Below are 26,535 nucleotides of genomic sequence, written 5' to 3' on the forward strand. Positions count from 1 at the left end.
CTACTCCATCTACCACCGCATTTTAGACCCGAGGATCCATTTCACTCGCCCCTCACACACATGCACATGCATGCACATCCACCAGGGCATCTGTATTCATGACGCATTACAGATGAGTAAACCTTTTGCATAAAAATCACAGGGACAATCACGGTCAATTAGTCCAGGTTCATGTTCTCTCAGTGTAACAGTAGAATTGCTCAGTATCAACGATCTGTATCAGGTCAGGGCTCTTTTTCTCATGGGTCCACAACAGATTATATTAGATGTACTTATCAGCGTCGCTGCAATCCAAGATCTCATTCCATCCAGTGTTCAGCCCCGGTGTTTGTTTATCACAACCTTCTGTTGTCATTACTGATGTTGTACAGTTTGTGTGAAGCTTTGCAGACAGAAGTTGAGGATATCATGACTAACACATTGAATCATTGATAACATTTTTTTTTGATAACGGTTTTATTTTTCATTTTATTCTAATTCAGGACTCGCTGCTTTGACACAAAACAGTTGTTTTTGGGGAATGTAATTCCTGATAAGTTCATGATCAGCATTCATATCACTGCGGATGTACCACGGTTCTTTATCTCCAACGTGTTACGATTGGGATTTTCCTTTGTTCTGTGTGAATGCAGATTTCCTTTCTAATTAATTCTTCAGAATCTCTTTGGACCTCTTTTGTCACCGGCTCGTGCGCCTGCTTTGTCTGCCCGTGTCTTCCCCAGTTTAAAGGATGAATAAATTCACGATTGAAGCCTCTGCATGATCATGAAATTCATAATGCTGATTCGAGGGTGTCTCCATTTCCACTTCAGAAGGTTAGCAGGTAAAAATGGGGATAAAGGTGAGGAGATGTCGCTCTTATGTTTGAGTTTTAAAGTGCACGAAGATCTTCTTTGCCTTTTTTTTATAATAAGGTAATACCCAGTTTTAAGACAACGTACTTATTTTAATACTGTTTAAGTCAAAGTTTTTGTGTTTTATGGAAAGCAGAGGCAATCCTTACAGTTTTTACTGTAAGGATTTTTACCTGCGCCATTCAGTAGGAAGAGAGGAGCTGACATGACAAATGTTGGAAACCAGATGAAAACCAGCATCCTGACTACATGATATAATATGCATGTTGCCACATTTTTCTTCTTTTTTTGATCGTTTTACAAGTTGCAGCTGTTTCTCCCGACGGGTCGACGCGGTATTGATGTGATGAATCAGTGCTCGGCGAGAATTTACTCCAGTATGCAAATGTATTTACATGCCACGGAGTAATGTGTAGTCTCAGGGAGTCGAACACATTTCACCCTCTTTAGAGTTGTCAAATTGTTTTTATTCTCTGTTTCATTTAACACAAATATTTCTATGAAAAATTGTGTCCCAGGTCTGGACTGTACAATGAGCCATCGTTCATAACCTGTAGTCTGTGTTTCTGTCGGACATTTAAAGGATTTAGTGGATTATGCTGTCTGTGTAACTGTGATGGATCGCTCACACCTGCTGCATAGTGTAAACTATGAAATTTTCACTTATTTTACTTCCCTCGCCATCGTATCTCTCCTCCCATCTCTGTTTCTGCCTTGTGTTCTTGTTTTTTTTTTCCTGCTTTGTCTGTTCCTCCAGTTTTCCAAGTTTATTTCTTGTCATCCTTCCTTTATTCTTTCTCCTCCCTTCCTTCCCTTCCCTGTCTTATATCTATCCTACACACACACATGCAGAGAGTTCATTACAGAAGCTGTGCGGACGGATCCACATATCAAACTGTGTAAATAAGCAATTTTTTTTTCTCCCCCTGCAGAGCAGTCACTGCTGTTGCTATGGTTACCTGTTGCACATCTCAAGAGTTACCAAGGACAACCTTTAAGTGTGTGTCTGTATGCATGCACTTTTTTTGTACGTGTGTGGTTACAGGAGGAAGGGAGGGAGGTTTCTGTTTGTATGACAGTTCACAATGACCAGGCAGGCTCTGTCTTATTCCTGGTGTTCAAGTCAAACGTCTCCTTGCCTTCATGGTATAAACATTGTTGCAGTGTCATGGCTTTTTTTTTGGTTTGACCAGTCAGCAAGATTCAGCTCTGTAAACGTCACCTCTAACTATGTCCTGCTAACATTTGTGCCATCAAAGAGGAGTTGAAAATTCCTTAAAGAGTTCCTTTGAATGTTTCCTGGAAGAGCTCCCGCTGCGGAAAGAGCCTGTTAGTTTATGTGGCATTCATCCCGACAATGTACAGTATGTCTACCTGGCATCTGCCAATGCAGAAACTGTCCATTAGTCCTTTTGTTAGCAGAGATGAGATTGCATACACGTGTGTGTGTGTGTGTGTGTGTGTGTGTGTGTGTGTGTGTGTGTGTGTGTAAACAGACAGACTAATGGACCTGACTAAAATCCAAACACAGGAACTGGCAGGTGATCAATGCTGTTTACTTCAAGGGGGTGAAGTGTGCTGGCTTCTCTTGGCTGGTCCGGTGGTAAGAGAGTGTATGGTATGCAGGGATTGATGGTTCAGAAGACTCGAGACATTCAATTAATCCTGAGAAAGAGAGCCACATTTCATCAAGGCTTAGCGATTTTATGGTGAGAGGGAGACATCAGAGGAGATAAAATGTTTCATTTGGAATCCCTCTGCTCTCAACACTGGTCTGTGCTCTGCTTGTGGACTTCTCTTCTTTTCTCTCACTCTGGTTTTTTAAGTATTCAGCCTTTTTCTACTCGTGTGCACCGAAAATACCAGCTAGGATCGGTTAAAAAAAGGTAATCAGTAATGTAAAATTCATGATCTCTCTCTCTCTTCTTCTTGTCTCCCCTTGCTCTCCTCTTTATGTGTCCATTCAGAGCGTCAGCTGGCCAACAGCATGACCAGCAGCAGCTCTCTTCCACCCAACGTCAGCGGGATCAGTAAGGAGCTGGCAGAGGTGCGCCATCTTGTTCAGTTCCCCGAGGAGATCGCCTGTATCCTCACCGAGCAAGAGCAGCAACTCTACCAACGGGTGAGAGGAACTTGCACACAAACAAAAAACTCCAAAGAATATTTATTGTGTTTGGTTTATTTCTAAAAAGCTGGCAGTGGTAATAACTCACTCATCTGTCTTGTCTGCAGGTCTTTCCTCTGGACTACCTCTGTTTTCTCACCCGAGACCTGGGCAGTCCCGACTGTCAGAGCAAACGCCACCCAAACCTCAAGGCCTCGCTTTCAGTGCCCACCATGCCCACCCAGAGTGCTCAGCGAAGTAATGCTGTGGAGGACCTGGTGGCACGTTTCAATGAGGTGAGGTTAGGAGGTAGAAACCTCTAACATTCACGTGTTTTTTCCTCTTTGTGGTGTGACAGCTTGTCAGCCGGCCTATTGGGAAAATATTGCTAAAAAGCAGTACCTCTCCTGATTTGATGATTGTGTTGCCGTGCCCTTTAGTGACCCTCCCCTTACTGACATCACCGGAGGCAGGGAAATTGCGTGCATTTGCCATTCGACATGAATGTGAACGCATAGCAGAGCTAGTAATTGTGTTTTCCTTAAGCCGGGTTCGCCTCGTCATATTTGCCATGCGAGTCAACTTATCAGCTCGTGACTGAAGCACACACACACACACTGACAGCGATGTAAGTTGGCTTAAGTTACTCTCCCCTCGCGTCTTTTCTGGTGAGTGACTTTGAGAATAAACAATCACAAAGGGAGAGAAAGCGAGAGAGAGAGAGAGAGAGAGAGGGAGAGATTGGAAATGGTGATGTCATCTTTAAGTTGCATGCCTTTCACATCAGCTGGTTTTCATTTTAGTCAGCGAGAGGAGAGACACACACAAAAAAAGAAATCTCCCAAATGTGCATTGTGGCCATATATGGGCACAATGGAACCAAGAGTCAAATGACAACAGTGATCCTCCCTGTGAAGACACCAACAAAGCCCTGCAGTGGCTTCAAACTGTGACAGAGGAACACGAGCTAACAGAGTAGTCCGTCTTTGACTGTAAACTATGGTTTCAAGTGAATTCAAGTGATTGCGGGCAGCGTTATGTCAAATATTTACGTTAGAAATGCGTTAAAGCATCTTTGCAATTTTCGGTTCTTCTCCGCCAGCCGCTTATCTTTCGCTTTTGGACAACTTTAATAAACAATTATCGATGGTCGAGAGGCGTAATTTAGCAATTGGCGTTGTGTTTCTACTTGCGTGCATGATGGTCAGATCATATTTTCATGTTTTCAGCTTTCTTTAGTCTTCTGTGTCAGATTTTGGACTGTTTGCTGAAGAAAGCGAGAAATTTAAGACGCCACCACCACGAGTTCAGGAACTTCTGATTCATTGCATTTTCTTCCTGTTACTAGATAGATGCAGACCTATTTAGTGTATTTAAAGTAACTATGTGGAAATATATTTTTTAAGCTATGTTCTTCACTACAAGGGGAAACAAGTGACCATTATCTCTGTATTTACTGGGTGAACTGACCACACTGCTCTGGATGTGATCCACAGTTTTGAGATAGTATTACCTTTAGAGTCTTGATTTCTTTTGTAAATTTAAATCAAATGTTCCCAAAAGTATTAAACGGTTTCGATTCTGTTCATTTTCTCACCATGTAAGGGAGTGAAAGATAAGAGAATAGCACGGCAAGAGAAAGCTTGGAGGCAGGGAATGGTTTGTCTGTCCGGAGTGTTTAGCTTTGACGGGGCGAGTACAGTATGTGCTCATGCGCTGAGTTTGTAATAGTTCTCTGTCAACCTTGCTTATGTAATTCATGTATCAAGGAGAAACTGACCCTCATATCTCAACTAATAACACGCGCGCAGATGGAGGCGAACAGACGGACAGACAGATGGACACATGCACAAACATCAAAGGGGGGATCCGCTTGCAACGAGCTTCGGTTCAGTTTTAAATTCTGTCAAGCTGCCATCGATAACACCTACGATTCATATGTAAGGGGAGGTTGTTGTTGGAGGAAACTTTTTTTTGCACAACTCCCGTCCGTCCTCGTCTCTTGTTTGCTCTTTTCTGCTCTTCTGTGCCATTACACGCCGTCTCTATATATGGTATCTCTTCATATCCTGTCTGTTATCTCACTGAGTACACACTTCTGCTATCTGGAATATCAGAAGAGATGCCAGCTCTCTGCAATGCCTTGATCTGTGGCGATTCAAAAAGCCACTTTGTAGAACAGTCAGAGTGGCTCAGATGGTGACTGTAACTCAACCCCTGCTGCTGACTAGATGAGACTGATAGCATTTTTTTATTTTTTTTACGCAAGGTGCACACATCCTGCACAGAGCAGAGCGGTAACAAATAAGGTGGCTGTAGGGCATCTGGGCTATTTGTCAGTAAGACATATGAAGTAGATTCGAGCACAAGCTCCTGCACAGAACTGAAGAATTATAGAGCAAGCTGCTGCATCCTGGCCAGAGTGATTTTCTGTATCTTGATGGAAACTTCTGGGTATGGTGAATAAAATCAGCTAATTAGAAACATCGGGAAACATTTGATTGATCTACTTTATGAGAGTGAGTCTGCCATACCTAGATGAGGTTGTGCAGTTTGTCATGATGAAATAGTGTCTGGTATTTAATTACATAAATGTATTGAGTGGTTAATTTTAGTTATAGATGATGATATTCAGTTTTTTTTGTGTTTTTTTAATTTTTATTTTATTGATATTAACAGTCGATAGAGACAAGAGAAAGGGGAATAAGAACAAAGGTTGTAATCAATAGCATAGTATGTGTCTTAACCATGAGGGTCTGATATACAAGTGGTTGTTTTTTAAACTCATATATTATTATATCATCATCTGCATGGTGGAAGGTGGTCAAACACTAAAACCTTTGCAAGCTACATGAGACATTTTCAACTTTTAATATGGTGATCTGTGCGGTTAGTAAGTAAGTTCACATATGAGTCACTCTAGATATGCTACTGTAGATATCTGGATGTGAGACTTGATGACAGCACGGCGGGGCAAGATATGGGAATGACATGCAGAAAAAGGGCCACAGGTCAAAATCAAACTCTGGGCCTAAACCTTTGTACATGCACACTCTACTCAGGTGAGCTACCAGTGTGCACCATTCAAACTCATAAAGTAGTCCCACTCTAAGGTTCATTTAGTAGCCGTTCTCAAGCTTTCGATTTGATCACATCAGAAGATGGATGTATGTGTGGAGAAACTAGAGTGGCCACAAAATGTGGGAAAAAAACTGCAAAATGCCCAGAGTCAGTGTTTAATCTGTGTGCTGCTTTAGAGAAATGGCGGACTGTGTTCAACAAAAACATTTCTTATTTTCAAAAGATTACACACTAATGAAAACATAGTTATGCAAATATTATATTCCATTTATGCCATATTCAGTAAGTGTGGCCTCAAACTTAAACTCTACACATTAAATAGGCGAATAGGCAATGTGATACATGGATCTTATGGTTTCATCTGTTGTTTTCAAGGTCAAGAATAAACTTCATTTTGTAGGATTCTTAGAAAAAAGTGATGCAACTTTTTTGGCCTTTTTAGTGAGTTTTATTTAACAGAGGCAGCTTGAAGAGTGACAGGAATGTGGGGAGAGAGAGAGAAAGAGATGTGGAATGACGTGCGGGAAAGAGCCACAGTTCGGATTCGAACCCTGGACCCGCCGCGGCAAGAACTCAGCCTTTGTATGTGGGGCGGCTGCTCTACCAACTGACCCCAACTTTAGCTTTCTTTCACGTTACGTCAGTGACGTTACGTCAGTGAGAACAGTTTGGAGGAGACACTTTTCTGTCGGAGATGGATTACATTTTCACTGTAACCTTCCCAAACCCCCCTCCTCGGCCTCTCTCGTGCCCATGCTTCTATCACACAGGAATGCATAATCACTGGCGTGCTTTCACTCAGAGAAAAGAGCGAGACTTAACAAACCATAACACCATTAACATAAGTGAAATTATGACAACCCGGCTTTTTAGAGTCTGACAAATAAGACTGAAGAGTGGTAGGTTTAGTTCTGTGTATGCACAAGCTCATGTCTAAGATGTCTGTTTATACTGTGTGTTAAATTGTATATTAAGTGTGTGTATATATATGTGCCTGAGGTTGATATGTGAGTATTCATGGTCTCATACCTAGTGTATGTTAATGGGCCAGGGGGTTTGGTTACATGTTACATATGATTTCTGTGCTTTGTTGTGAAAGGTCAGAGGCGACTTGTTTTTGTTTTTTTTCTCACATTTTACCAGTGTTACATCACAAACATCAAACAGAAACTTGTGAAACTGAGTATGTTGTTACATGCTTTTGTGTGTGTGTGTGTGTGGCTTTATTTAGTCCCTGTGAAGTCAGACTGTGGTGGGCTTTAGAGATCCTTACATAACCCAGTAACAGATCTCTGGGCCAGGGGGGATGTTTTTACCGCCTGCAAGGGGGTTAGGGAGTTTCTGTGTGTGTCTGTGTGTATGTGTGAGAATACATTCATGAGGCTCTAATGCATAGACACTAGAGAGCATAGTGCTGCCAGATTGAAATATGATCTTTTCCTGTATTGTGAATTTGTGTGTGTGTGTGTGTCAGTCGCAAAGTATGCGAAAGGAAGCCGACCCTGATAGATATCTGCGTCTTCAATCGCGTCTTTTGCGCGTGTGCGAGGGCAGTTAGACAGAGTGCAGCCGATGGATATCTGATCGCATTCTTTCGTTTGTCTGTGTGTGTGTGTGTGTGTGTCAGTGTGTGGTCAGCTGTCATGGTCCTGTGCATACATCACCACTTTAGACACAGCTCGCCATTGCTGGAATTTTAAAAGAGATGACACGAGCGCAAGTAAGACCACACACACACACAGTCACTTGGCTGTCTTCGGTTCGCACACTGACTAACACACTTACATTACATAGTACATTAAGTTCACCTTTGTGGCGATTATCCAATCAGAAATATCCACCATTAAAACATTTAAATGTAGCTGTGTGCACCAGTACTAAGGCTTAGGGGATGTTTAATCTTTAGAGAGGGCACATATTTTTCTGTTTTAATTAGAAATCTGTTAAATTTAAATATTAAACATGGGTTTAAATTGAATTTAATGAATGCATAATCTATTTGTTTAGGTGCCTATTTAAATGTTGGAAGTTTCAAGCATATAAAAGGCTTAGGACGCTACTTGTTACACCGATTTGGTGCAAAATGTAACTTTCAGCCACTCGAAAATTCATAAAAAATTGTCAAAAATCCCTCCTTAATACCACCTTAAGACACAGAGACCTCAAGTAGCCCCATAGACAGTAATGTTGGCTGTGTCGAGTGGAAGAGGCTCTAATATGGACTTCTACCAAGTACATCTTGTCTCTGTTTCAGGAAGAGTTATGTCTTCACTCTGCCGAGTTCTGGCGGAGAAGCAAGGCCTTCAAGAGTATAACTGTTTATCATCTTTATGTGATTATTAGTAATATGGTATTATATAAAACTCTGTGTCAACAGGTGAGTTCGTGGGTGACGTGGCTGATCCTGACGGCGGGGTCCATGGAGGAAAAGAGGGAGGTTTTCTCCTACCTGGTCCATGTCGCAAAATGCTGTTGGAACATGGGAAACTACAACGGTGTCATGGAGTTTCTGGCTGGACTCAGGTATTCTCTTTTTCTTTTTCTTTACAGAGGCACACAGTCAAAATATAAAATATCAGCTTTTACCAGCTGACATTTCAAATTTTATTTGACCTCCAGGTCCCGTAAGGTGCTGAAGATGTGGCAGTTTATGGACCAGTCAGACATCGAGACCATGAGAAGCCTAAAGGATGCCATGGCTCAGCACGAGTCCTCGTCCGAGTACAAGAAAGTTGTGACAAGAGCTCTCAATATTCCAGGATGCAGGGTAGGTTGTTGTTTATTCTGGTGGCCTTTTGAGAATGCTCTGGTATGTATTTGTTTAATGGCTTGTTCGCATTATTTCTGTGCTTTTCATACAGGTGGTACCTTTCTGTGGGGTTTTTCTGAAGGAGCTGAGTGACGCGTTGGACGGGACAGCAAGCATAATCAGCCTCAAACCACCTCTAGATAACACAGAGGACTCTGTTGAGGTACAGTTCGCACAAACATCACACACATTTCATAGAACTGACCCAAGCGAGACGCTATAACTTGTCCTCCTTTGTCTAGTTTGTCTCTGACTACAGTGGCCAGCATAACTTCATGTCACGGTCTGGTCCGGATGGTCTACACGTCCCAGAGAAAGAAGCTACTGTCAGCAACATCCTCCAGATTATTAGGTACGCTACAAAAACATGTTTTCAAAAAGTAGAAATCTGAACTTTGGTTGATCTCTTTATCTTGTAGTTGACTCCCCTCTTTCCACTCCTCAGATCTTGCAATCGTAGTTTGGAGGCAGAGGATCCCGATGATGTGTCCACCAGTCCCTCTTCGACTGGCCCGTCCCCTGCATCCAGAAACAACTCCTTCAGGGACCGCTGCCGCAATCAGTCAGTACCCTTTTTTTTTTTGCCTTCATGTTTGAGCGATGCATAAGTTTTAATTAGTTTGTTTACCCAAGAGTTTTTCGGGTACTCTGGATCTCATAAGAAATGACACATCTAAGTTGGATAGGTGAATGTTTTCTGTCGCAGGGTCTTGAACCCATCCAGCTGAAGAATGATCTCCAAGCGTGGGGGGGCTGTTACGCAAGTCGTGGCCTAAGCTAATGAGACATACTGTACAGTATCAAATGGCACGGAGCATGTGACACGGCCCATTAAAACACTGTGTACACACATGGTGTACTGCAGTTGTTTTCACTTTTCGTTCACTGGGTTTTAACTGGACTTCATTGCGGCTTCAACTTTTGTGGCGTGATGTAGATCCTTTTAAAAAAAAACCCCAAACTTTTACATTTTTATTTCTCTACCAACCACTTACATGTAATGTTGGCAGACTGGAAATATTCTATTGTTTTGCACTGTGACCCCTTCCGGCTAAAGGTCTGTTTCCAAATTTGACTTCTTCTTTATTTTCCTGTTCGTTCGCAGACAATGACTCATTGACAAAGTCAAATAAAAATGGGTCTGTCATACACAGATTGATATCAGGATTATGAATGTGCTTTGTATGATTGGCATGGCTGGCCTCTCACTTTCAAAATAAAAACACTGTGCTTATCGCTCGTTTCATAGATGCAGAGTTGAGAGTTCCTGCAAAGGCTTTTGTGGACATGATACAACAGTACGCTCTCTTGGAATAAATGAGACAACTGCTACATCATGACAGTCAAAAGAAAAGTTACATTTCAATGTCAAAACAGGCCAGGTGAACCCGGATGTGTATCAGACTCCTTACTGAACAGTCTATTGTCTTTCATAAACACCGGCACAAGATAACGGGTTTGTGAAGGAACGCATTTGCAGATTGTTATTGCGATGAGGTGACGGTGCACATAAACTGCACAGAAAACAGATAACAGGTTAGTTTCCTGTCAGGACAGGAAGGAACGGAGCTCTGGTACGTTTCAGCGTACTGTATTTGGTTGTGAAAATGTTGTTAGAAAGCTCTGTTTTTATTTCAAGCTTGACCTGTGGTGTTTGTATAAAGGAAACCTGGATTATCTTCTCTGCATTTCGAGACAGTTTTCTCTGACTGGGTTAATATTTTATGTTACAGCTCAGGATAACAATTCTCTTTCATTTTGGCTAGAGGTATGGTGGTCATTTGTCTTTACGATGATGCAGACAAATGTTATCTTTCTTACTCAAAAGAGCTGTAGGATTTCTTTTTCTGTGTTCCCGATCTCTCCTACAGGCATCCTCTATTTGCTTTTTTTGCTTTTTCCCTCGGATAACTTGTGTAGGAACATCTCTGTCCTCTCTTTATGCGTCTCATTCCTCTCCTTCTTCTTCTGTCTCCTTTCTTTCTTTCTAGTTCATTTAGGACGCCGCCAGAATCAAACCGTGTCTTGTAAGTGGTTCCAGGAGCAACATGGTTGAAGTTGCAGTTTGAGTAGACGCTTGTTTGGTAGTCAAGGAATGTGCAATGACAAATGCATGATGCTTTTTTTGCTTGTTCAGCTGATGCACTCCAGTACACGGTACATTTAGACACAGGTTATTTACTTCTGATTTCAGAGCATTTTCTTTCGCTTCAGCGGTTGAAATCAATTTTAGAAACTACTGTCCTCTTGCAGATCCCTGTGGAAATCAGCAAACTAAAACTTTGATGTCCAGATACTAAATTCTTGATCTTCTTTCCATCTTCAGATTCATGGTTGGGGACTTGTCGGATTCGGAGAGCGACTTGTCTTCTGAGCCGGTGGTGAAAGACGTGGAGTTTCAGGGCACTGAGGAGACACACAGAGCGTTCAGCCATGGCACTGAGCTCATTCCCTGGTAAGAACCACACACACACACGCTTTCACACTTTCACACATAGATACCACGAGAAGACACTTTTTTCACTTTTCTTTTTCTAGGTACGTGTTGTCGCTACAACCAGACGTTCACCAGTTCCTGCTGCAGGGAGCTACAGTCATCCACTACGACCAGGACAGCCACCTCACAGCTCGGTGTCTGCTGCGACTGCAACCTGACAACACAACACTCACCTGGGGTAAATTATGACGGTGTCATTTAAAAATAAAAGTTGGAGGTTGGTTGGAAAAGTACGTTTATAATGAACTGATTTATATACACTGGATCATTTTAAGACATTTATATCTTGTGGAGACGTCCCATTCCCTCTCGTATAACTCTTTAAACAAGAGGAGAGCAGGCTTCCACAATATATATATTTAACTGTTTCCTGTGTCGTTATTATGTTTCAAACATATTGTAAGTGTGTTTATTCATAGTAGGTCCATGCCTTTCCTTTTGTAACACACGCACACAATTTAAACTGGTTAGAAATGTGTACATTTGTGCACGCCTTGCTCGATTTCCTATGCCTTTACTACATTTCAAACATATCGTAAAACGTGTTGATTTATTGCAGGTAAGCCTCAGAGTGGAGGGGCTTCTCCCACAGAGCCACCACTGGGATTAGGACAGACTGTAGTGGCGGGGCTAGCAGAGGGCCTTTTGGACCTCGGAGTGGTGAAGGTTTGTTGTATTTTTTATAAATCTCCATTAAAGGAATAAAATTTTTTCTTGTTGGATTGTGTTTGGGTAGCATTTGATAAGTCCCGAGTGAGATTGCTTCCTTTTTAAAATAATATTGTTGTTTATATGATTGTGCAGGCGGTGTTTCTGGGTCATCAGGGAGTAGATGTTCACGCTGTATGTCTGCAAAACAAGCTGAGCCAGATGACGGTGGAGGAAAACGGCCTCAGCCTCCTCTATGGCCTCAGTACCACCGATAACAGGTTTGAAATCCTCTTTTTGAACACTTTGCTTGTTCACTGGTAAAGCACAGAGTAACTAAATACTTTAAGTAATCTCCTAAATCCTTTAGACTCCTGCACTTTGTGGCCCCCAACCACACGGCACGAATGCTCCACAAGGGTCTGTCAGAGTTGGTGAATGCAACCAGGAAATTAAAGAAGTTTCCTGATCAAAGGTTGCAGTGGCTGAGGAGGCAGTATGTCAGTTTGTATCAGGTAAACTCTTTTTTCCTCCCCCTTAGCAGGACTTTACTTTTCTATGTCTGTCTATCTTCCTTCATGTCCATCTAATCCTCCGTGTCTTCGTCTCTTTTAGGAGGACGGCAGGTACGAAGGCCCTACGCTAGCCCACGCCATCGAGCTGTTTGGCGGGCGGAGGTGGAACATGGGTACAGGTGGAGTGGAGAAATCTGCCGGGCAGAAAAACAGTCCTCTGAGCATCAACGATAAGACCAAGAAGAAAAAGAAAGTCCTCGTGAGGGTCAGCACATAAAATAGTTTCTGTCTGTCATCATTCATTTCCTAGTAAATGTAGCCAAGGCTTTTATAAATAATGAGTGAGCAGATAAAACTTTAATGTTTTGGTACAAAAAAAAAAGAGTACTTAAATCTTTTATATCATAGCTTGACAATAGACTGGATTTCCATCATTATGCCACTGCTTTGACAGCATAGGAGCTCCCTGTTTGCTGCTGTTTACTCTAATAATACAACTGTCAGCATAGGGATGGTTAAAATATGTTATAATTCAGCACACCACACATGGCAAGGCAAGTTTCTGGTCCGTTTCACAGTTCAGCCTTGCTAATACTTGTTAACACCTACTGACTCACACAGACTTTTTACACATGGTGCATGTGTGTTTACACACCCGACACAGGGAGACAGTGGGGATGCGACGGATGACGAGATGGTTTCCAGGAAAACGCGCAGCTGTAAGGAGGGGCTGTATCGAAACGGGCCAGAGTCTGACAGCATAGACCAAGAAGATCCAGGTGACATTTCACAGACGTATTTAGACTCCAAAGTCTAAACAGGGCATTAAAATCTTTAAAGAGATCCCGTAATACTTGTCCTTATCTTACCCTTTGTCTTTCCTTCACTCTATTTGACTCCATAGAGGACAGCTTCCCTGGACCGTTCTCCCTCTCATCTAGTAAAAGCCCTTCTTCCTCCTCATCCTCTTCCTCCAGCATGGCGGGGTCCAACCAGTCCCGCCCGCAATCCTCTCCGATCCTCTCGGGAACTTCCAAATCACAGCCGGGGTTTGTAACTGTACTTTATAGGTGTGAAAGTCTGACTTTAAAAACCGTCTCTGTTCAGTCAGGTTGACATATTTTGCCTTTTCTCTTTTTCTTTTGTGGGTTGCAGAGCGTGGAGCAGCAGGTCGTGGCACGGTCGAGGTAAAGGCTGTTTTAAAGGCTTCCAGAATCTCATGATTTCTGACAGCACGATGAGCTTCATTGAGTTTGTCGAGCTCTTCAAATCCTTCAGGTAGACACCAAAAAAACTATTCCACTAGATATTTATAGACCTTTTTAGTTGTAACAGCTGAGTGAGATACTGCCCCTAAAGCAGATTCACAAACAATGTTTCTGTTTTATCTTCCCAAACTAAAACGTGGAACACATTTTTCTGGTTTTATGTATGCAAGTTGTACATGTTCTGTTGAGCATTTTTTACCATCTCACTCCCTCTTTTTATATTATTGTTGTGTTTTATCAATGGCAGCTGAAGACAGCATGATAAAATAAATTCCAACAAATGTTTCTCGAGGTCGTGCCTTCCCAAGGATTCTTGTCTTTATAATATTTAGCTTCTATCATATTTTCCCCTGTCAAATGAAAGGAAACAAAGTTTTGCCTTGATAAGCAGTGGGTTATTCTCATACCACTCCTACATTTCTTAGATTGTAGTTTGTCCTCTCATCTTCTGCCCAGCGGCTTCCTTTTTGAATTCTTTGCTTGCTCAGCTATGCAGAGAAGTGCCGAACTTTGGCAGATCAGCCTCTCAAAAATCCTTTTGTATTTTCCTAAATGGCGCCGAAGATGATTTACCCATTTGAACAAACAACTCTTCATACTCTGCAGCAACAGAATATTACAATATATAGAAGAGTTTGTTGAATCAGAGTCTATAAGTGTGATTTTTATCCTGTCCTTGTAAAATAGATGCAATTTAATGTCTTTGAAAGTTAATCCAAAGTTCCAGTGCTCCTTTATTTGCTCTTCTAAGTTCTGCCGTGTGTCATTTCTTCCACAGTATCCGAAGCAGGAAGGACCTGAAGGAGCTGTTTGACACCTTCGCTGTCCCCTGCAGTCGCTCAAGTCCAGAGTCTGCTCCTGTCTACACCCACCTCAGGATAGACGACAAAGACACAGGGCTACAGCCAGACCTCGGTAACGCGCAGTTACACTCGCACACGCACCACATTATTCTTTTTCTTTCTCCCTCCCTCTCGCCTAATTTCTTCCTCTCCTCTCCAGACTTATTAACCCGCAACGGTTCTGATCTCGGCCTGTTTATCCGAATGAGGCAGCAGATGTCCGACAACCAGAAGCAGATCTCAGACGCCATCGCGGCAGCCAGTATCGTGACCAACGGGACGGGAGTGGAAAACGCCTCGCTGGGTGTCTTGGGATTGGCGATTCCTCAGCTCAACGACTTCCTGGTCAACTGTCAGAGAGAGCACCTGAGCTACGACGAGATTCTCAGCATTATACAGGTTAGAGCGCGGAGCCTGGAAGGGACAATTAAGAAAATCTTTTGAAGACGGGATGGTGGAGATGGAGAACATAGGCTGTACAGAGAGAAGGATGAGAAACGCCTAAATCTGAGACACAACAAAGGAAAATGGGATCAATAATGATTGTTTCTTGCTTTTTTCTCACAGAAATTTGAGCCCTCGTCAAGCATGAGACAAATGGGTTGGATGTCATTCGAAGGCTTTGCAAGGTAGAAATAGATTGCACATTCACATCAGCATTAAAACACAATTAAAGTATATATTGAATCCATAAAACAACATTTTAAAATGTATTATATGTATTATAAAACACCATCTTTCTCTCCATACCAGGTTCCTGATGGATAAGGACAACTTTGCTTCTCGCATTGAGGAGTCTCAGATGAACCCAGAGGAGCTGCAGTACCCTCTGTCCTACTACTACATCGAGTCCTCGCACAACACATACCTGACCGGACACCAGCTCAAAGGAGAGTCCTCTGTTGAGCTGTACAGTCAGGTGAGTGAGGCTGTTATAAAGTATTTTAAGGTTGTTTTTTAATTTTTTTTGGACTGTGTCTGATCGTTGAATTCTCACCAGGTGCTGCTTCAAGGCTGCAGGAGCGTCGAGTTGGACTGTTGGGACGGAGACGACGGCATGCCGGTTATTTATCACGGGCACACACTCACCACTAAGATACCCTTTAAGGTTAGAAAATATGTATGAGTAATCTAATCTAGTCACTGGCTCCCTGTGCTCTCTCAAACAGCACTGCTGAATGAGGCAAGACAAGAAATTCTGTTGGGTCAGTAAACCAAACAAATGTGAATTTTTTTTAAAAACACACATCAGCTGACCTCAGTCCACCAGCTGGTTACTCTTAAAAGGCCACATTGACACTATTTATTTGATGTAATCAGAGTTGGACCCAGTCAGAGCACTCAAAAACACCTGTATTTTATTCGATGATTCAAGGTTTCAGTAAATCTGATTAGTATCGGTTACATCTAATTGTATTGACTTTTATTTGACTCGGAGCGCTCGGTCTAAGAATTAAATCTCTCCCACGATCCTCCAGGATGTTGTAGAAGCGGTTAACCGGTCTGCGTTTGTCAATTCTGACATGCCGGTCGTCCTGTCCATAGAGAACCACTGCTCCCTCCCGCAGCAACGCAAGATGGCTGAAATCTTCAAGGTACGTCAGCAGCTATGTCGAGATATGACTCTCCTCGTTGTATGTTTTCCATGTGTGTGCACCTTTTTCAGCTGTATTATACTTTATATTTTGGGCATTACATCCTTAAAGGAGTCTAATTTCCCCAGTGGCACTTTTTTCCAACAAGAGCAGTACTCCACTTATTCGTCTTCCCAGATTGTTTTAGCTGCAGTGGGCATTCAAGTTGGCGGACGTCCAGCAGGAGCCTTGCTTTTTTAATCCTCAGGCTACAACCGCTTGCTTTCTTCTTCTTCTTTTTTTTAAGCTACACACAGGCCACACATATCTGGGCATGGCAGATACATCATGGAATATCATCTCGCTTTCATCTAACAAAACTTCCCAGCATCCTGTCCTCCCTGGAGACCGACTTCTGAGTGCCTGATAAAGAAAAAGTCTTTCATGTTCAGATAGCTCTGCGCCTCCGGCCCCGCTCATGTCACCACGGGGCCTTGTTTATTTGCAGTTGTTGTGTTTCGTGTTGATAAAAAGCACTTTTGATTTTCCTCCCCTCCTCTCACTTGACATTACATTCCGGTCACATAATTTGACACGATTTATATTGACGTCTTCCCTTTTTTTTCCCGGTTTGAATATTCATCGGATTAGACGGTGTTCGGGGAACGTCTCGTGACGCGCTTCCTCTTTGAAAGCGACTTCAGCGACGACCCTCACCTGCCGTCGCCTCTGCAGCTGCGCGGGAGGATCCTCCTGAAGAACAAGAAGCTCAAAGCACATCAGGCACCGGTGGACATACTCAAACAGAAGGTTTGTCCAAATATGCACAAAGCCGTACATAATTCATGTTTCATATAAGCCATCGTTCAAACGGCCTTCCAGGTAGCATTAGTGCATTTAATATTTAACACTGTTTCGTTAGAGTTGCTGTCAAACATAAATAATAGATACTAATGCACCCATCACTGTATTTACCTTGCACACATAATGCTTCAGTATACACACACACTGCATATCTCTGCAGATAAGAGCTTGCATATTCACAGGTAATGGGTCGATCATGTCAGATACAGGTATATCTTTGTAAATATTGTTCTCACATGCACTTTTTTTTTTAATCACAGGCTCACCAGCTGGCTCACATGCAGGCCCAGGCCAGCAACGGGTCGCCAGGGGTTACTTCACCCGGCAACCACACAAACGAGGAAGAGGAAGAGGAAGAAGACGAGTACGACTATGACTACGAGTCTCTGTCGGATGGTGAGGAAAAGTGCAGGAGGAGGAAAGAGCGCAGAACTAACACTGAACTGAAGGAGCTGCATGATTTCATGATCAAATTATACACACACCCCTGAATCAGTTTCTGTTCACACCTTCACCCCGTCTCTCTTATTGTTTTAACACTTTCTTTACACTCTGTTCTCACACTCTTCCTTTTTCCTATTTTATCTTGCCTTGTTTTCCACTTAGCTGATGTCCTCACGGCCTCTACTGCCTCGTATGGCCTGGAAGGTAAATGCACGGATCTGAAGGGCGCCTCTCTGTGCACCGGTGTTTCCATCTCATTTTGTTTCGCAGTGGCTGTAGCCGGTGTTCAATCCTTATTGGCATCCAAAAAAATAAAAAATGCTACATTTAGATATTAACCCTGCAGTTGGGTTTTGATAGAAAATCTGCAAATTGACTTGCTGTCGTCTACCACCACTGCAGAATAACTACAGAGGAGGAAACACTCGTGTGTAGACATGCAGTGATCTGCATGGTCGCTGTACACTGATATCTGTGTGCGCCCGCTGTGACAGCTGCTAGCTTTCTTGCTTTTTGTGGACGTCAGTTTATGCTCTGCTGCGTGCAATCCGTTTCATTAAAGATTATAATAACATGATTCTAACAAACACACTGAGGGGCTTGATATTTCTCAGAGAGCCATGTGTGTTCTGACATTCAGACAACGGCGCAGGAGTTAAGACTTGTGCAGTCGCTCTAATTCACAATTAGGTGCCATCCAAGAATTTTTATCGCCACTAAATTCCTAACAGCGGTTGGTTCGTGACATCAGGAGTGTTTGTTATGATGTACGCTTGTTTTATCGCCATTATGTAAGTGCAATAATATAACAAGCCTCCTTTAGCCCCGGCTGGCTACAGCAGCAGTTTAACTCGTGCCAGTGGAAGTGACTTTGTGACTTAGCAGCTTGTGTTTTGTTTGTGTGTTTGGTCTAAGATGCAAACTACCATATAACTCTGCAGCACTAGACACGGTTGGAGCATACCGACTACATCTATATTGACAGTCCATTCAAATGATGTAATTATGAATGACAGCAAATATTCAGTTTTGTTCATTTTCGTCAAGGACCATCTGCATGAATTCCTCTCCCACAAACACATCACCTCCCTTCTTTCCCTCCCCTCCACACTGTATTTGTCTGTGACCTCGCCAGTGGCTGGGCAGGCTCATCAGGGAAGCAAAACAAAGCCATCTGGTTTCTCAGGCCCTTACGCTGCCCCCACACTAAACAACAGACCAGGGGAAACTACCCTGTCCCGGTCCCAGTCCCAGCACTGCTCTCTCCTAATCCCTGCCCTCTGCTTGTCCCTCACCGGTCATAGACCTTTCAAAAAATATTTTTCTAATCTAAAACCTCATAGAGTGCTTCCAGTTTGATACCTCTAGCTCGCAAGACATCCCTGACTAAATAAACCACACATCACCCTCCACTGTTTCCATTCTACCCCAAGTAAATACAAACACTTGAGCCGCTAAACTGCCAAGTTGCCACCATCTCCTGTTTTATCTGTAGCTCCCTCTCCAGCTCACAGTCTGGTCCGACTCACTTCTTCTGGCTACTGTCTACAGGATGACATTCGGGGTCAATACTGTTGCCAAAGCCTTTTCAAATGGAGAGATTTCAGATGTCAAGAATTAAACAAGTTTTCGGTGATAAAACACTTGTGCATTTTCAAGCTGATATGTTTCCGTCTGTGTTTTTGGCCGTGATGGATGTGTAGGAGGACTGGGAGCAAAGGAAAGAACTCCCTACTCTTGCTCCTGTTTACAATTGGTAGACATTGCTTTGGATATCAATGAAGAGGGGCTGTTTGGTTTGGGAATTTGCTCATGGGATCTGCAAGTAGTTAGGGGTATAGATAAATGATTCCTCTCTTTATAATTATTCTGTAATCGTCCCCACCTGCAGTCCTCGAAAAGGCATAACTGATCTCACCGAACGCGACTCATGGCTCGACGCTGAAGCGCCTTTAAGCTACAGTTAACTGACTTTATTGAAGCAGCAAGAAAAACTTCCAACTCCAAAGTCAGCATTTGTTTTTACACGAAGAAAGATTCCCAGAAGCTAAATTTACCTCTTCTGATATATGTCTTACTGGTGATTTAACGTACAGTATATCAAGAGCGACTGTCACACCCACTGCAATGTACAGTTTTTATTTAGCAGATACATTTTAAGGTCGGATCAGGTCAGTTTCGTGCATCATGCATCAAACGTTGTCTGCTACGCTGCTGCCATGCAAAACATCTTGAATCGAAGCCTTAACGATGTTGCTGTCATTGTCATTGGTGTTGTATTTTCATGTCCGCTTCACACACGCACTGGATTTGACCATTAGTTTGCCGTGTGCATATGATTCCAAATCATTGTTTTTAACAGAGCGATTAACCCACAAAAGGTTCCCTGAGGATGTTCCCTGTTAACACCGGGGAGCTGCTCTGACTCACTGTCATTTCTTAATAGATAACATCCTGGAAGACAAGCCAGAGGGGAAGAGCTCGGCAGACAAAGAAGAGCAACCTGTTGATGAAATCCCGAAGAGGATGAAGAAATCTGATAGCACTACGCAGAGCAAAGGAAAGGTAATGAAATACGGTATTAAACTCACCTAAATGCCGCAGCTGAGTTTGAATTGATTCTGTTAACTCGTACATTACGAAATATTGACAGGCGGAGCTCATTTCACATCCACTACAGTATTTGCCGGTGGGTATTTTGGCTAGTTTTAAACGAAAAAGAAATTTGCAGATGATGTAAAAGCATGAAATGATGGCAGTCTGGCATGGAGGTAAAGGTTAGTTCAGCTCTAACGGCGCTTTAATAGCACATCTGTGTCCGTCTCTGCAAGTAAAACCATGTTTTCCTTGTCCTGTCTCTACCTGCACGTGTAGGTGTTTGACATGGAGCTGGGCGAGGAGTTTTACCTTCCTCAGAACAAGAAGGAGAGTCGACAGATCGCCCAGGAGCTGTCCGACCTCATCATCTACTGCCAGGCTGTGAAATTCCCCGGTAGAGAATATTTCACTCTCTTTCTTTCTCTCTCTTTACTTTTCTCTTTTGCATATATTTCATCCCTCCTCTCCTGCACGGATTCTTTTTTCCCAGCGCGAAAAGTGATTTACCCTCAAACTCTTCCACCCTCTCTCCTCTTTTACTTCTGACTTTCTATCATTATCCCCCTTTCTGTGCCTCTCTTAGACCACTCCCATGTTAAATATAAGAGGTCAAACCTTTCCCCATGTTTTTTTTGAATTTTTTTTTTTATTTCAAGACATTTAATATCCCAGTGTTACACTCCATTCCTCTCCCACACAGGACACCCACTAAGATGATGAATCCTTCCCCATGGGAAAGATAGGGTTACTTTCATTGTGTTGTCAGTCTCAGAGCAGCACAACAGCAGAGTTGTCGTACATGAAGGGAATTTTTTTGGGATGACCAGGAGCATAGTTACCATCCCAGGCTCATATCTGAACGCCACCTCTTTCTTTTAAATGGTTAAAATGAGATCACGAGTTTAATTTTGAATACGGGAAACTTCAACAGTTCACGATGTTTGACTTTTCTCTCGGCATCCTCATAAAAGTTCTCTTATTCCTCTTTATTGGGATCTATCTTCATTCTTTGCTCTTATTTATCTCAGTTATTTCTTTTTGTCCCTTTTAAATATGAGCCTCTTATCTCCTCCTTTCCTCCCTCACATGTCCTCGTCTCTGCTTGTGTCCTCTTTTTCTTTGCTTGACATTTGCCCTTATAAACCTTCCTGTGTTTCCACTTGGTATTTTATTTGTTTACTGTTTCCAGGGACCTGAGATCTGAGAAAGGGAAAGAGACGGGGCAAGTTGCCCAAATCAGACAGACAGCAGACTGGTTGCTGCTGTCTGAAGTGGTTGCAGGCGGACATTTTACCTCTAAACATTTAAATCATCTTAAGAATAATTCAAACCACGGTAACGGCGGACGAGACACAGATTTTACACAAAGTAGTTAGTAACTCGAGATAAATGCAGCATTTTGCATCATTAAAAAATGAATTTAACGACATTAATACAATGAACCGAGGAGATTGGCAGCTTCAGCTCGTGTGCTCCAGTTTCATGCTGTTCCAACAGATTTTCTGGAATTCTTCACAAAATATTAATAAGTTTGTTTTTCGATGAAAACATATTTTTTTCTGTAACTCTTCTGTGAAAGATGCCGAACCTAAAATTGAAACAAATGCGCTTGGAGCGTCGCCAGGGAGGCAGACCGACTTCCTCATTATGATAGAAAGTGACACCATTTAGTGCAAATGATTTGTGGCTTTTGAGAAACTAATTGAGACAGATACTGATGTCATGAGCGCGGTGTCTCCAGTCTGTCTGTGATGCATTATTGACCGGCACTTTTCCCCTCCGTCTGTCTGCCTGCTCTCTTCTTCTGTGTGGGAACAACAGGCCTGTCCACGCTGTCTCCGGCCGGCTCTGGCAGAGGGAAGGACCGGGGAAAGAGCAGGAAGTCCATATTTGGCACGGCTCCTGCTCGCTGCAATGCAACAGGAGAGGTCACGACCCAAAACCGCACCCCAGGGAAAGGTACGCCGGGCCTAGGGGGGCTAACTGTTGTTGGTTTATCAGAAATAAGAGCTGCAAAGTACCGAAAAAACATCTTTAGATGAGTTCAACTCTCAAAAACTGGCATCACATTCTAATTAAATAATTGCTGGATCCTGATTGGTGCTCAGAGCTGTTCCAACTCTAGCAGAAAATGTCCTCATCATGCTGAAAACAGCTTTTCAGGTCCTTTTTAAACGTCTCTCCGTCATCTCCTCCCCCTCCAGGTGGCGCAGAGCGGCTGAGCTGGGAGGAGCAGACGTCTCCCGTCCTCAACCCCCCCACCTCTCTCAGCGCCATCATCCGCACGCCCAAGTGCTACCACATCTCCTCGGTCAACGAGAACGCCGCCAAGCGCCTGTGCCGACGTTACTCCCAGAAGCTGATCCAGCACACGGTGTGCCAGCTGCTCAGGACTTACCCGGCGGCCACCAGGATCGACTCGACCAACCCGAACCCTCTGCTGTTCTGGCTGCACGGCATTCAGCTGGTGGCGCTCAACTATCAGACTGACGGTGAGGGAGTTTGTGTCACGAACATGACGACTAAGGTTTTTTATTTTTTCAGTTAGTGGAGAACACGAGAGATGACTCTATTGTTCTGTATCCTCTGAGGCCTCTTCTGCATCACAGTGTTCTCCTTTCACGACTTTGTAAAGCCTTGAAATTGGCTGAAAGTCTTAACTCTAAGTGAGCCAGTGCAGCCTTTATCTTATTCTTTTTAGTCTCCTTTCCACTTCTTCTCCATCTCTGCCTTTCCAGCCCTCTGTTCACCGTCTGAGCTCTGATAAATCAAGAAATATCCCTCACATTTTCTTCTCTTGTATGAACCGGTTACGTGCATTCAAGACGTGCAACATTTGTTTATGACAAAGTTCAAACAGGAAAAATCACTTGACTAACTAATAATGTTTCTTTTAAACGTTCAGCGTGTGAGATTTAGTGGCACCTGAAGCCGCGAAGCTGCGCTGCTTACGCACTGCACCTTTAATAACTCTTTTTTTGAATGCCTGTAAAGCAAGGCAAGTTTATTTGTATAGCACAATTCGTACACAAGGGAATTCATAGTGCTTTACAGAGGCAAGGAAAAACATTGGACATTACAACAAGTAACAGAAATTAAAAAAAAAATTTAAAAAAGAGAAGAAAATTTAATATAAAACATCAGAATGTCATTTAAAACCATTAAAACAGCAAATTTGAAAACAATTTAAAACCTTAAACGAATCACAGGATTATAATTAAAAAGGTGAAGTGGAGTTGTTTTATGTGGTTGTAGCCCTGTTGTGACCTCACTTGTCTTTTTTCTTTTTCCTTCTCAGATCTGCCCATGCATTTGAACACAGCCTTGTTTGAGGCAAACGGCGGCTGTGGCTACGTCCTGAAGCCGGCGGTGCTGTGGGACCGGAGCTGCCCGCTCTATCAGCAGTTCTGTCCGATGGAGAGGGACGTGGAGAAAATGAGCCCCGCCGTCTACTCCCTCACTGTGAGTTCGGATGATATGTAGAGCTGTCGTCAACGGTTCGACCTCTGCACACCTTCAGCTTTCTGCTCATTCCTGTATTTTACTACTTATCACATTTGCACTGTCTGTTTCAGCTTCAGGAGTCGCGCTGTAGTCTCAAGGCTTCTCTATTCTTTATTACCATACCTGCGATGACTGCACGGACATTAAGACACACTCCTCATGTGCTCATATTAGGTCCATTACGGCGTTGTTTGGACAGTTTTAGTGATTGTGCTTTCATTATTTGACAGCAACGAAAGACCACCCAGTTAACTCTATGTAACCGCGATGAGAACAGGACCTCATAAATACTCTGCATTGCAATATGTCCACACTGAACCCCCCCCCTCCCTCGTCTGTCTTCACTGTATTTATGTCCGCTCTGTGCTTTCTATCACTTTGTGTCACGTTGTTTGTGAGTTATCGCACCAAATCTGGTTCTGTGTTCTTTGCGTGTTTATTATTATTATTATTAATTCGTTGACAAGTTAGGAAGGACGAGATAGAATCATGGTGAGTCATTAGTTTCTCCGTGCACGTTCACGATCATCTCCGAGATGATCTTCTCTCGTGCTCTCAGCATAAACAGAGGGATGATCTCACACTCGTAAAAACCTGTGTGTTAGTGTTTATGTGTGTGTGAGACTAAAAGGAGGTCAGAGTGACTTCACTTTTTTGGCTTCATCCATCCCTCCCACTAATCATCACACCTCTCCTTGTCTTCGTCTCAGATCGTCTCCGGTCAGAACGTCTGTCCCGGGAACAGCGCTGGCAGCCCGTGCCTCGAGGTGGACGTCCTGGGCATGCCCGTCGACAGCTGCCACTTTCGCACCAAACCCATCCACCGCAACACCCTCAACCCCATGTGGAGCGAGCACTTCCAGTTCACCGTGCACTTTGAGGACATGTGTTTCCTGCGCTTCGCCGTGGTGGAGAACAACAGTTCGCAGACTACCGCTCAGAGGACTCTGCCTCTGAAAGCGCTCAAGCCAGGTAGGACTCACACACACACAACAGGAAAGAGTCTGCAAGAGCACCTGCTCTGCATCCTGTCTGCTTTAGTTCTGAAGAATGTTATCGGTTCATGTGAAGTCCAAATATATTTCCTTGTTGTGTTTCAGGTTACAGACATGTCCAGTTGAGGACACAACACAACGAGTCTCTCGAAGTGTCGAGCTTGTTCATCTTCAGCCGCAGAACTGAGGAAGGACCTACCGGGGGCGCTATCCCCTCATCACTGGTAGGACTTCAGCTCAAAGACTTTTAAGTTTAAAAGTTTTGGATTCAGGACTTTTAGTGCTTTACTTTACTGCTAAATTAAATCTGTGTGCTGCTTCCACCGCTGAAAATTGCTCTCTAAGGTGAAAACAAGGAGACGCTTTCATAAATCACAAACATCTGGCCTCTCCTGCTCTTTCCACAGCTGTTCAGCTCAGAGGAGAAACGTGCATCGCAGCAGCACAGGGTGACGGTTTATGGAGCTCCCGGTCCGGAGCCCTTCACCGTGTTCTGTGTCACAGAACAGACGACGGCCAAACAGCTGCTGGACGCGGTGAGTGCTTAAGAAATGAAAGATCTTCATCAATCCCTCGGTGTCTTCATGTGTCACATAAGGTTTTCACTTCCGCCCACAGGTCGTAGCACCTGCAGGAAACCCGTCAGAGTACTTCCTGTGCGAGGAGAAGGTGCCGCTGTTGAAAGAACGCAGCGAGGTGAAGCGCTGCGCTCAGCATCGTCCTCTGGCGCCTGAGGAGGAGGTGGTCAGACTGGTCTCCAGCTGGAACACCGAGGAGGGATTCGTGGGGAGGATCAGCCTCAAAACCAGAGAGGAGGTACAGAAAGAGAGAGAGACTTTAAAACGGAGCTGAACACTTTGTTACAACTGTGTTAATGTTAATACAACCTATTAATTCTGTTCTTAAGTCGCCTCTACGGCCACAAAACGCACCGTTTAAGGTGCATTGTGTAGACTATGGCTCCCCCTTGTGGCTCCCTTGTATATGTCAGTTAACCTGCTGCAGGAGGGACAGCAGCTGTGCTATAAACTCACATATTTACGGGTAAATTAAATGTCTTCTTGCAGAACCTAAATGAGAAGAACACGGTCCTGGAGGGAGAGGAGGAGGTGACTGTGGGAGGTAGAGAAGGAGGAGGAGGCGGAGGAGGGGGAAGTGGTGGAGGAGCAGCAGAGGACGATATGTTCTTCGTCCAGGTCCATGAAGTTTCACCGGAGCAGCCTCACACTGTGATCAAGGCCCCGCGCTACAGCACGGCCCAGGACATCATCCAGCAGGTGAGGAGGAGACGGAGAACGCACCCGAGCTCGTGAACTCACCCCGAAACGTCTGTCTCTCATACGACTCTCTCTGTCCTCGCCAGACTTTGTCAAAGGCCAAGTATTCCTGCAGCATCCTGTCGAACCCCAACCCGTGCGACTACGTCCTGATGGAGGAGGTGACCAAGGACGCCGGCTCCAAGAAGTCCTCCGCCGCTAAGCCCCTTCAGCGAACGCTGCTGGATCACGAGTGCGTCTATCAAGCTCAGAGCCGCTGGCGGGGCGCGGGGAAGTTCATTCTGAAACTCAAAGAGCAGGTAGCTCTAAACACGCCGACTGATTAGCAGTGCTAGAGACCTTCAGCTTTCACGCTGCATCTTTTTTATGTCATATTCATGTGCGTCATGTCAACTGCTCTGAGCATGTTTCTGTATTGTCCTGATTTTAACCTTGTCTGTTCTTGTTTTTCCACATCTCAGTTCATCCTGCATGTGCTTTTAACGCCTGCTGCTGCTCCCTCTGTAACATTCATTGTGCGCTTTGTGAATTTTTTTATTCTAATAATTATTCTCTTTTTTATACGCTGTACGTCTGTCTGTATTTATTTTATTTATGAACCATCCTTTCACACTCGAGGCCTTTTGTGCTGACGATAACAATGTGTTGTTGCCTCGCTGAA

At 43.6% G+C, this 26,535-nt stretch overlaps 1 protein-coding gene across 4 annotated transcripts in view; it reads left to right on the plus strand.

Annotated features, from left to right (window-relative positions):
- The window catches only part of plce1 (phospholipase C, epsilon 1), a 75,122-nt gene that overhangs the window by 43,650 nt on the left and 4,937 nt on the right, over window positions 1-26,535 (plus strand). For 3 of the 4 annotated variants that reach the window (XM_027289590.1, XM_027289592.1, XM_027289591.1), the window contains 36 exons: window positions 2,822-2,976; window positions 3,087-3,254; window positions 8,417-8,562; window positions 8,659-8,806; window positions 8,901-9,011; window positions 9,091-9,200; window positions 9,294-9,410; window positions 11,175-11,303; window positions 11,387-11,523; window positions 11,905-12,011; window positions 12,150-12,274; window positions 12,364-12,508; window positions 12,609-12,773; window positions 13,173-13,287; window positions 13,413-13,557; window positions 13,664-13,786; window positions 14,555-14,691; window positions 14,779-15,017; window positions 15,186-15,247; window positions 15,372-15,537; window positions 15,619-15,726; window positions 16,097-16,213; window positions 16,844-17,002; window positions 17,317-17,452; window positions 17,663-17,704; window positions 19,947-20,065; window positions 20,375-20,492; window positions 21,920-22,057; window positions 22,303-22,590; window positions 23,397-23,560; window positions 24,313-24,574; window positions 24,703-24,821; window positions 25,005-25,133; window positions 25,216-25,413; window positions 25,665-25,874; window positions 25,961-26,173. In XM_027289590.1, the coding sequence (XP_027145391.1) occupies window positions 2,822-2,976; window positions 3,087-3,254; window positions 8,417-8,562; window positions 8,659-8,806; window positions 8,901-9,011; window positions 9,091-9,200; window positions 9,294-9,410; window positions 11,175-11,303; window positions 11,387-11,523; window positions 11,905-12,011; window positions 12,150-12,274; window positions 12,364-12,508; window positions 12,609-12,773; window positions 13,173-13,287; window positions 13,413-13,557; window positions 13,664-13,786; window positions 14,555-14,691; window positions 14,779-15,017; window positions 15,186-15,247; window positions 15,372-15,537; window positions 15,619-15,726; window positions 16,097-16,213; window positions 16,844-17,002; window positions 17,317-17,452; window positions 17,663-17,704; window positions 19,947-20,065; window positions 20,375-20,492; window positions 21,920-22,057; window positions 22,303-22,590; window positions 23,397-23,560; window positions 24,313-24,574; window positions 24,703-24,821; window positions 25,005-25,133; window positions 25,216-25,413; window positions 25,665-25,874; window positions 25,961-26,173 (5,270 nt within the window). The remainder of the gene's footprint in view (window positions 1-2,821; window positions 2,977-3,086; window positions 3,255-8,416; window positions 8,563-8,658; window positions 8,807-8,900; window positions 9,012-9,090; window positions 9,201-9,293; window positions 9,411-11,174; window positions 11,304-11,386; window positions 11,524-11,904; window positions 12,012-12,149; window positions 12,275-12,363; window positions 12,509-12,608; window positions 12,774-13,172; window positions 13,288-13,412; window positions 13,558-13,663; window positions 13,787-14,554; window positions 14,692-14,778; window positions 15,018-15,185; window positions 15,248-15,371; window positions 15,538-15,618; window positions 15,727-16,096; window positions 16,214-16,843; window positions 17,003-17,316; window positions 17,453-17,662; window positions 17,705-19,946; window positions 20,066-20,374; window positions 20,493-21,919; window positions 22,058-22,302; window positions 22,591-23,396; window positions 23,561-24,312; window positions 24,575-24,702; window positions 24,822-25,004; window positions 25,134-25,215; window positions 25,414-25,664; window positions 25,875-25,960; window positions 26,174-26,535) is intronic. The other variant, XM_027289593.1, reaches the window with a different exon arrangement.

Source organism: Larimichthys crocea, chromosome XVI (assembly GCF_000972845.2).
Source record: "Larimichthys crocea isolate SSNF chromosome XVI, L_crocea_2.0, whole genome shotgun sequence".
NCBI classification, from domain to species: Eukaryota; Metazoa; Chordata; class Actinopteri; family Sciaenidae; genus Larimichthys; species Larimichthys crocea.